Source organism: Nerophis lumbriciformis, linkage group LG15, assembly GCF_033978685.3.
Source record: "Nerophis lumbriciformis linkage group LG15, RoL_Nlum_v2.1, whole genome shotgun sequence".
In the NCBI taxonomy this organism is placed as follows: domain Eukaryota; kingdom Metazoa; phylum Chordata; class Actinopteri; order Syngnathiformes; family Syngnathidae; genus Nerophis; species Nerophis lumbriciformis.
Genome location: NC_084562.2, coordinates 28,472,855 through 28,485,111, shown reverse-complemented (window position 1 = coordinate 28,485,111; position 12,257 = coordinate 28,472,855). Strand labels below are relative to the sequence as shown.

Here is a 12,257-nt window from a genome sequence, read left to right as displayed (position 1 = left end):
GCCAGCCCAACACTTGTTATACAATATACATCTTCTGCTTGCACACGTACGTGACAGCAAGGCATACTTGGTCAACGGCCACACAGGTTACACTGACGGTGACCATATAAAACAACTTTAACACTCTTACTTATTATGCGCCACACTTTGAACCAAAACCAAACAAGAATGGCAAACACATTTCGGGAGAACATCTGCACCTTAACACAACATAAACACAACAGAACAAACACCCAGAATCCCATGCAGCCCTGACTCTTCCGGGCTACATTATACATCATTGCTACCACCAAACCCCGCCCCCACCCCAACCCTGTGCGTTGGTTGAGGTGGGCGAGGTTTGGTAGCGGGGGTGTATAATGTATCCCGGAAGAGTTAGGGCTGCATGGGATTCTGGGTATTTGTCCTGTTGTGTTTATGTCGTGTTACTGTGCAGATGTTCTCCCGAAATGGGTTTGTCATTCTTGTTTGGTGTGGGTTCACAGTGTGGCGCATTATTAGTAAGAGTGTTATAGTTTTTTTTATACCCCCACCGTCAGTGTAACCTGTGTGGTTGTTGAGCAAGAATGCCTTGCTGTCACCTACGTGAGCAAGCGGAAACACCATACAACGTGTGACTGATCATGCACGATGGTTGTAGTGGGTGCTATATGCTGTACTATCACGGCACGCATGACGCTGACAAGCCCCATTCATTTATAACCCGCGTGCCGCACCAGCTTTCAAATCCCATATAAATGTATGGGTAGCGTGTCTGAGACCCCTGGTTTATACATAGCACAAAGCAAAAAAAAAAAATTTGTATGCAGTGTTATTTCATTTAAAATTTCCAAAATTTTTTGTGGCTCCCATTGTTTTCTATAATTTGCGAAACTGGTCAAAATGGCTCTTTGACTGGTAAAGGTTGCCGACCCCTGTCCTAACCAAACGTGGGTCCACACAAAGTAGGCAAGACATGTATGTGCGTGTGTGTGTGTGTGTGTGTGTGTGTGTGTGTGTGTGTGTGTGTGTGTGTGTGTGTGTGTGTGTGTGTGTGTGTGTGTGTGTGTGTGTGTGTGTGTGTGTGTGTGTGTGTGTGTGTGTGTGTGTGTGTGTTACAATTGATGGTCAACAGTAAAGCTACAACAGTTTATGGATTTATTTCATTCAAAAGAAAAAAGTGAAAAGTTGGATGAATAATTCATCAAATAGGAACTTTAAATATGCAGACATAGTTCCTGCACGGCCGCTGCAAGAGAGCACACGTGACATTTGTTAAGAAAAAAGAATGAAGGTTATGGCAAGCAGAAACATCTTGTTTTTTTATTTGACCTATTCTATGTGAAATATCTGATTATTGGATGAATCTATAATTGATGGATGAAAATAATTGTATAACTACATAATACTACACTGTCAAATCTAAACACTATTTTCAAATCTTCATGGTACTTCATTATTTTTAGTCAAATGCACTTAAAAACACTTAACTTTAGTTTGAAATATGCTAACCCACAATGATCTTGGGTAAAGTGTCTTGCCCAAGGACACAACGGCCGTGACTCGGATGGCGGAAGCGGGAATCGAACCTGGAACCCTCAAGTTGCTGGCACGGCCACTCTACCAACTGAGCTATGCCGCCCCGATCTGATCTATTAATATCTACATCCAATATTTATATGAACATATATGATATTTAGTTATATCTACATCTAGTATTTATATAAACATCTATGATATCTACTTATATCTACATCTAGTATTTATATAAACATCTATGATATCTATTTATATCTACATCTAGTATTTATATAAACATCTGATATCTATTTATATCTACATCTAGTATTTATATAAACATCTGATACCTATTTATATCTACATCTAGTATTTATATAAACATCTATGATATCTATATCTACATCATGTATTTATATAAACATCTATGATATCTATTTATATCTACATCTCGTATTTATGTAAACATCTATATCTACTTCTATCTACATCTAATATTTAAATAAACATCTGATATCTATTTACTGTATATCTACATCTAGTATTTATATAAACATCTATGATATCTATATCTACATCTTGTATTTATATAAACATCTATGATATCCATTTATATCTACAGCTAGTATTTATATAAACATCTATGATATCTACTTCTATCTACCTTTAGTATTTATATAAACATCTGATATCTATTTATATCTACATCTAGTATTTATATAAACATCTGATATCTATTTATATCTACACCTAGTATTTATATGAACATCTGATATCTATTTATATCTACATCTAGTATTTATATAAACATCTATGATATCTATATCTACATCATGTATTTATGTAAACATCTATTATATCTATTTATATCTACATCTCGTATTTATATAAACATCTGATATCTATTTATATCTACATCTAGTATTTATATAAACATCTATGATATCGATATCTACATCTTGTATTTATATAAACATCTACGGTCATATCTAGTTATGTATATCTACATGTAGTATGTATATGAACATCTATGTCATATGTAGTTCTGTATATCTACATCTAATATGTATATAAACATACATGGTCATATCTAGTTATGTATATGTATACATATAGTATGTATATAAATATCTATGTCATATCTAGTTATGTATATCTACATCTAGTATGTATATAAACATCTATGTCATCTCTAGTTATGTATATCTACATCTAGTATGTATACAAACATCTATGGTCATGTCTAGTTATGTATGTCTACATCTAGTATGTATATAAACATCTATGTCATATCTAGTTATGTATATCTACATCTAGTATGTATATAAACATCTATGGTCATGTCTAGTAATGTATATCTACATCTAGTATGTATATAAACATCTATGGTCATATCTAGTTATGTATACCTACATCTAGTATGTATATAAACATCTATGTCATATCTAGTTATGTATACCTACATCTAGTATGTATATAAACATCTATGGTCATGTCCAGTTATGTATGTCTACATCTAGTATGTATATAAACATCTATGGTCATGTCTAGTTATGTATATCTACATCTAGTATGTATATAAACATCTATGGTCATGTCTAGTTATGTATATCTACATCGAGTATGTATATAAACATCTATGGTCATATGTAGTTATGTATATCTACATCTAGTATGTATATAAACATCTATGGTCATGTCTAGTTATGTATATCTACATCTAGTATGTATATAAACATCTATGGTCATGTCTAGTTATGTATATCTACATCTAGTATGTATATAAACATCTATGGTCATATCTAGTTATGTATACCTACATCTAGTATGTATATAAACATCTATGATCATATCTAGTTATGTATATCTACATCTAGTATGTATATAACCATCTATGATCATATCTAGTTATGTATATCTACATCTAGTATGTATATAAACATCTATGTCATATCTAGTTATGTATATCTACATCGAGTATGTATATAAACATCTATGGTCATGTCTAGTTATGTATATCTACATCTAGTATGTATATAAACATCTATGGTCATGTCTAGTTATGTATATCTACATCTGGTATGTATATAAACATCTATGTCATATCTAGTTATGTATATCTACATCTAGTATGTATATAAACATCTATGGTCATGTCTAGTTATGTATATCTACATCTGGTATGTATATAAACATCTATGTCATATCTAGTTATGTATATCTACATCTAGTATGTATATAAACAGCTATGGTCATATCTAGTTATGTATACCTACATCTAGTATGTATATAAACATCTATGATCATATCTAGTTATGTATATCTACATCTAGTATGTATATAAACATCTAAGGTCATGTCTAGTTATGTATATCTACATCTAGTATGTATATAAACATCTATGTCATATCTAGTTATGTATATCTACATCTAGTATGTATATAAACATCTATGGTCATGTCTAGTTATGTATGTATACATCTAGTATGTATATAAACATCTATGTCATATCTAGTTATGTATATCTACATCTAGTATGTATATAAACATCTATGTCATCTCTAGTTATGTATATCTACATCTAGTATGTATATAAACATCTATGGTCATGTCCAGTTATGTATGTCTACATCTAGTATGTATATAGACATCTACGGTCATCTCTAGTTATGTATATCTACATCTAGTATGTATATAAACATCTATGGTCATGTCTAGTTATGTATATCTACATCTAGTATATATATAAACTTCTATGGCCATGTCTAGTTATGTATATCTACATCTAGTATGTATATAAACATCTATGTCATATTTAGTTATGTATATCTACATCTAGTATGTATATAAACATCTATGATCATATCTAGTTATGTATATCTACATCTAGTATGTATATAAACATCTATGTCATATCTAGTTATGTATATCTACATCTAGTATGTATATAAACATCTATGATCATATCTAGTTATGTATATCTACATCTAGTATGTATATAAACATTTATGTCATATCTAGTAATGTATATCTACATCAAGTATGTATATAAACATCTATGATCATATCTAGTTATGTATACCTACATCTAGTATGTATATAAACATCTATGATCATATCTAGTTATGTATACCTACATCTAGTATGTATATAAACATCTATGATCATGTCTAGTTATGTATATCTACATCTAGTATGTATATAAACATCTTTGTCATATCTAGTTATGTATATCTACATCTAGTATGTATATAAACATCTATGGTCATGTCTAGTAATGTATATCTACATCTAGTATATGTATAAACATCTATGTCATATCTAGTAATGTATATCTACATCAAATATGTATATAAACATCTATGTCATATCTAGTTATGTATATCTACATCTAGTATGTATATAAACATCTATGGTCATGTCTAGTAATGTATATCTACATCTAGTATGTATATAAACATCTATGATCATATCTAGTTATGTATACCTACATCTAGTATGTATATAAACATCTATGTCATATCTAGTAATGTATATCTACATCTAGTATGTATATAAACATCTATGATCATATCTAGTTATGTATATCTACATCTAGTATGTATATAAACATCTATGATCATATCTAGTTATGTATATCTACATCTAGTATGTATATTAACATCTATGGTCATGTCTAGTTATGTATGTCTACATCTAGTATGTATATAAACATCTATGTCATATCTAGTTATGTATATCTACATCTAGTATGTATATAAACATCTATGTCATATCTAGTTATGTATATCTACATCTAGTATGTATATAAACATCTATGATCATATCTAGTTATGTATATCTACATCTAGTATGTATATAAACATTTATGTCATATCTAGTAATGTATATCTACATCAAGTATGTATATAAACATCTATGATCATATCTAGTTATGTATACCTACATCTAGTATGTATATAAACATCTATGATCATATCTAGTTATGTATACCTACATCTAGTATGTATATAAACATCTATGATCATGTCTAGTTATGTATATCTACATCTAGTATGTATATAAACATCTTTGTCATATCTAGTTATGTATATCTACATCTAGTATGTATATAAACATCTATGGTCATGTCTAGTAATGTATATCTACATCTAGTATATGTATAAACATCTATGTCATATCTAGTAATGTATATCTACATCAAATATGTATATAAACATCTATGTCATATCTAGTTATGTATATCTACATCTAGTATGTATATAAACATCTATGGTCATGTCTAGTAATGTATATCTACATCTAGTATGTATATAAACATCTATGATCATATCTAGTTATGTATACCTACATCTAGTATGTATATAAACATCTATGTCATATCTAGTAATGTATATCTACATCTAGTATGTATATAAACATCTATGATCATATCTAGTTATGTATATCTACATCTAGTATGTATATAAACATCTATGATCATATCTAGTTATGTATATCTACATCTAGTATGTATATTAACATCTATGGTCATGTCTAGTTATGTATGTCTACATCTAGTATGTATATAAACATCTATGTCATATCTAGTTATGTATATCTACATCTAGTATGTATATAAACATCTATGTCATATCTAGTTATGTATATCTACATCTAGTATGTATATAAACATCTATGGTCATGTCTAGTAATGTATATCTACATCTAGTATGTATATAAACATCTATGTCATATCTAGTTATGTATATCTACATCTAGTATGTATATAAACATCTATGGTCATATCTAGTAATGTATATCTACATCTAGTTAGTATATAAACATCTATGTCATATCTAGTAATGTATATCTACATCAAGTATGTATATAAACATCTATGTCATATCTAGTTATGTATATCTACATCTAGTATGTATATAAACATCTATGATCATATCTAGTTATGTATATCTACATCTGGTATGTATGTAAACATCTATGTCATATCTAGTAATGTATATCTACATCAAGTATGTATATAAACATCTATGATCATATCTAGTTATGTATACCTACATCTAGTATGTATATAAACATCTATGTCATATCTAGTTATGTATATCTACATCTAGTATGTATATAAACATCTATGGTCATATCTAATTATGTTTATCTACATCTAGTATGTATATAAACATCTATGATCATATCTAGTTATGTATATCTACATCTAGTATGTATATAAACATCTATGGTCATATCTAGTTATGTATATCTACATCTAGTATGTATATAAACATCTATGATCATATCTAGTTATGTATATCTACATCTAGTATGCATATAAACATCTATGTCATATCTAGTTATGTATATCTACATCTAGTATGTATATAAACATCTATGGTCATGTCTAGTTATGTATACCTACATCTAGTATGTATATAAACATCTATGTCATATCTAGTTATGTATATCTACATCTAGTATGTATATAAACATCTATAGTCATCTCTAGTTATGTATATCTACATCTAGTATGTATATAAACATCTACGGTCATGTCTAGTTATGTATATCTACATTTAGTATGTATATGAACATCTATGATCATATCTAGTTATGTATATCTACATCTAGTATGTATATAAACATTTATGGTCATATCTAGTTATGTATATCTACATCTAGTATGTATATAAACATCTATGGTCATATCTAGTTATGTATATCTACATCTAGTATGTATATAAACATCTATGGTCATATCTAGTTATGTATATCTACATCTAGTATGTATATAAACATCCATGGTCATGTCTAGTTATGTATACCTACATCTAGTATGTATATAAACATCTATGTCATATCTAGTTATGTATATCTACATCGAGTATGTATATAAACATCTATGTCATATCTAGTTATGTATATCTACATCTAGTATGTATACAAACATCTATGGTCGTGTCTAGTTATGTATATCTACATCTAGTATGTATATAAAGATCTATGTCATATCTAGTTATGTATATCTACATCTAGTATGTATATAAACATTTATGTCATATCTAGTTATGTATATCTACATCTAGTATGTATATAAACATCTATGTCATATCTAGTTATGTATATCTACATCTAGTATGTATATAAACATCTATGTCATATCTAGTTATGTATATCTACATCTAGTATGTATATAAACATTTATGTCATATCTAGTTATGTATATCTATGGCTGACGTGACCCAAAGCGGAAGTAAGAATGACACACGATCATTTTCCTAATTAGTTGCTCTATAAGATTAAGAACGATATAATTTTACATGATCGATTGAAAAAAAAAATGTTTATGGTAAATAAATATGTTTTATTCTTGCGAGGTAAATAAAAGGATTTGTGATAGGAAGGGAAAACAACATCTTGTGGGTAAGTCGTCATTTTTGGTTTTTTTTATACATGGATTTTAGGCAGCTGAGGGAAAGTAAGAAAAGTCTTCATGAACTCTCTCAAATGTGACAAAACATCGACATTAACATCAACATGATGATGGAGGAGGACGCCGCACCATCTTTGTCGCCGCCTCCTCCTCGACGCCCTTTTTATTTGCCTTCTTCTTCTTCTTCTTCTTCTTTGTCCACTTTGGCGCCAAATAAAAAGATGTATTTCAAATCAAACATGGCGGAGAGAAAGGACGCAGCTTAGAAGACGAGGATCTGATGGCTCATAATAATAATAATATGTGACTACTGGGCTGTGCAGGTAGGACTGCGTTATTATTATTATGATTATTATTATTATGATTATTATTATTATGTCGAGCATGTAGAATGAGTGACGTAATTGCTTGTAATATTCCCACACGGCGTGAAAAAGTCCTCTCTAATGTTTCCATGGCAGCGAGCACTTCGCGTTTAAATCATCTTTGAAATGAAAATGTTTTTGGTTTGTATGAATTAGCAGCAGATATTAACTCAAATGTTCATCCATGAATGACTTTTGTTTGCCTGGAACTTTATTTCTGTGTGAGAGTCCAGTCCATAGTGGATCTAACATAATAGTGAGAGTCCAGTCCATAGTGGATCTAACATAATAGTGAGAGTCCAGTCCATAGTGGATCTAACATAATAGTGTGAGAGTCCAGTCCATAGTGGATCTAACATAATAGTGTGAGAGTCCAGTCCATAGTGGATCTAACATAATAGTGTGAGAGTCCAGTCCATAGTGGATCTAACATAATAGTGAGAGAGTCCAGTCCATAGTGGATCTAACATAATAGTGTGAGAGTCCAGTCCATAGTGGATCTAACATAATAGTGAGAGTCCAGTCCATAGTGGATCTAACATAATAGTGAGAGTCCAGTCCATAGTGGATCTAACATAATAGTGTGAGAGTCCAGTCCATAGTGGATCTAACATAATAGTAAGAGTCCAGTCCATAGTGGATCTAACATAATAGTGAGAGTCCAGTCCATAGTGGATCTAACATAATAGTGAGAGTCCAGTCCATAGTGGATCTAACATAATAGTGTGAGAGTCCAGTCCATAGTGGATCTAACATAATAGTGTGAGAGTCCAGTCCATAGTGGATCTAACATAATAGTGTGAGAGTCCAGTCCATAGTGGATCTAACGTAATAGTGTGAGAGTCCAGTCCATAGTGGATCTAACATAATAGTGTGAGAGTCCAGTCCATAGTGGATCTAACATAATAGTGAGAGTCCAGTCCATAGTGGATCTAACATAATAGTGAGAGTCCAGTCCATAGTGGATCTAACATAATATATAGTGTGAGAGTCCAGTCCATAGTGGATCTAACATAATAGTGTGAGAGTCCAGTCCATAGTGGATCTAACATAATAGTGTGAGAGTCCAGTCCATAGTGGATCTAACATAATAGTGAGAGAGTCCAGTCCATAGTGGATCTAACATAATAGTGTGAGAGTCCAGTCCATAGTGGATCTAACATAATAGTGTGAAAGTCCAGTCCATAGTGGATCTAACATAATAGTGAGAGTCCAGTCCATAGTGGATCTAACATAATAGTGTGAGAGTCCAGTCCATAGTGGATCTAACATAATAGTGTGAGAGTCCAGTCCATAGTGGATCTAACATAATAGTGAGAGTCCAGTCCATAGTGGATCTAACATAATAGTGTGAGAGTCCAGTCCATAGTGGATATAACATAATAGTGAGAGTCCAGTCCATAGTGGATCTAACATAATAGTGAGAGTCCAGTCCATAGTGGATCTAACGTAATAGTGAGAGTCCAGTCCATAGTGGATCTAACATAATAGTGAGAGTCCAGTCCATAGTGGATCTAACATAATAGTGAGAGTCCAGTCCATAGTGGATCTAACATAATAGTGTGAGAGTCCAGTCCATAGTGGATCTAACATAATAGTGTGAGAGTCTAGTCCATAGTGGATCTAACATAATAGTAAGAGTCCAGTCCATAGTGGGGCCAGCAGGAGATCATCTTGAGTGGAGACGGGTCAGCAGTGCAGAGACGTCCCCAACCCATGCACAGATGAGTGGTCCACCCTGGGTCCCGACCCTGTACACCCAGCACTTCATCCGTGGCCTCTGAACCTGTGCCCCCCCTCTCCACGAAGGAGAGGAGGGCAGAGCATAAAAGAAACGGCAGATCAACTGGTCTAAAAGGGGGTCTATTTAAAGGCTAGAGTATACAAATGAGTTTTAAGATGGGACTTAAATGTTTCTACGGTCATTGTATAAAGGCGCACATGGTGTGTGTGTGTGTGTGTGTGTGTGTGTGTGTGTGTGTGTGTGTGTGTGTGTGTGTGTGTGTGTGTGTGTGTGTGTGTGTGGCAGCAAACATCAATGTACACATTGCAAGTGCAATTTCAATGTTTATGATGTGCATTCATTAGGGAAACAAAGCAGAAAATTGTTGTTTACTTTATTAATTTCCCTGAAATGTGCAGTGTGGCTATAAAGTGTATTTTCTTTGATTGGTTAGATTTGATTTTTGGAATTTGTCAAGGCAAAGCCCGCCATTCCCGAATAGGCTGAACAGTTTGACGTTGGAATGCTTTGAATGGGATGAAGAATGTGGAAGAAGAAGAAGAAGAAGAAATATATCTTTCTTGTTGGGATTGAATGCTGCAAGTGTAATGACCACTTGTTTCTCCGTAGTGCTGTGATGAGTGTGTGGACACCGCATGTCACACCTGCAATGTGACACACCTTTTTCCATTCGTCTGACTTCTGGGCCCGCTTGCTGCTCATCATGGGATGTGGCGCCTCTGTTGCCATAGAAACACACATGCCCAGAGGTGAGGCGGGTACTCAGAGTTGTTGTGCTTTGGCTGGGGAAACTTCTGTTCACTTCTAACGTGATTTTCTTCCACCTTTAGCATTCAATCACTCCATCGTTTAGTCATTCAAATGCAAAAGCCATATTTCATGGGTTTTTTCTGCAAAATAAAGTGAATTGATTGTATTTTTAAATCCAACCTGGTTCAGATATTCCAGCGTGTGATAAAGTATTTTGAGCATATTTAACAATACCATTCGGATTCAGGAGGAACAGTGTGGTTTTCGTCCTGGTCGTGGAACTGTGGACCAGCTCTATACTCTGGGCAGGGTCCTTGAGGGTGCATGGGAGTTTGCCCAACCAGTCTACATGTGTTTTGTGGACTTGGAGAAGGCATTCGACCGTGTCCCTCGGGAAGTCCTGTGGGTAGTGCTCAGAGAGTACGGGGTATCAGACTGTCTGATTGTGGCAGTCCGCTCCCTGTATGATCAGTGCCAGAGCTTGGTCCGCATGGCCGGTAGTAAGTCGGACACGTTTCCAGTGAGGGTTGGACTCCGCCAAGGCTGCCCTTTGTCACCGATTCTGTTCATAACTTTTATGGACAGAATTTCTAGGCGCAGTCAAGGCGTTGAGGTGATCTGGTTTGGTGGCTGCAGGATTAGGTCTCTGCTTTTTGCAGATGATGTGGTCCTGATGGCTTCATCTGGCCAGGATCTTCAGCTCTCACTGGATCGGTTCGCAGCCGAGTGTGAAGCGACTGGGATGAGAATCAGCACCTCCAAGTCCGAGTCCATGGTTCTCGCCCGGAAAAGGGTGGAGTGCCATCTCCGGGTTGGGGAGGAGATCTTGCCCCAAGTGGAGGAGTTCAAGTACCTCGGAGTCTTGTTCACGAGTGAGGGAAGAGTGGATGGTGAGATCGACAGGCGGATCGGTGCGGCGTCTTCAGTAATGCGGACGCTGTATCGATCCGTTGTGGTGAAGAAGGAGCTGAGCCGGAAGGCAAAGCTCTCAATTTACCGGTCGATCTACGTTCCCATCCTCACCTATGGTCATGAGCTTTGGGTTATGACCGAAAGGACAAGATCACGGGTACAAGCGGCCGAAATGAGTTTCCTCCGCCGGGTGGCGGGGCTCTCCCTTAGAGATAGGGTGAGAAGCTCTGTCATCCGGGGGGAGCTCAAAGTAAAGCCGCTGCTCCTCCACATGGAGAGGAGCCAGATGAGGTGGTTCGGGCATCTGGTCAGGATGCCACCCGAACGCCTCCCTAGGGAGGTGTTTAGGGCACGTCCGACCGGTAGGAGGCCGCGGAGAAGACCCAGGACACGTTGGGAAGACTATGTCTCCCGGCTGGCCTGGGAACGCCTCGGGGTCCCACAGGAAGAGCTGGACGAAGTGGCTGGGGAGAGGGAAGTCTGGGCTTCCCTGCTTAGGCTGCTGCCCCCGCGACCCGACCTCGGATAAGCGGAAGAAGATGGATGGATGGATGGATGGATTAAC

General features: G+C 34.7%; 1 protein-coding gene across 1 annotated transcript in view; it reads left to right on the top strand.

The window, feature by feature from the left end:
- The first annotated feature begins 8,129 nt into the window (after positions 1–8,129).
- Positions 8,130–12,257, top strand: part of ppef1 (protein phosphatase, EF-hand calcium binding domain 1) — a 36,632-nt gene continuing 32,504 nt past the window's right edge. The window contains exons 1-2 of the mRNA XM_072914823.1: positions 8,130–8,244; positions 10,640–10,779. Of these exons, the coding sequence (XP_072770924.1) occupies positions 10,734–10,779 (46 nt within the window). The 5' untranslated portion in view covers positions 8,130–8,244; positions 10,640–10,733. The remainder of the gene's footprint in view (positions 8,245–10,639; positions 10,780–12,257) is intronic.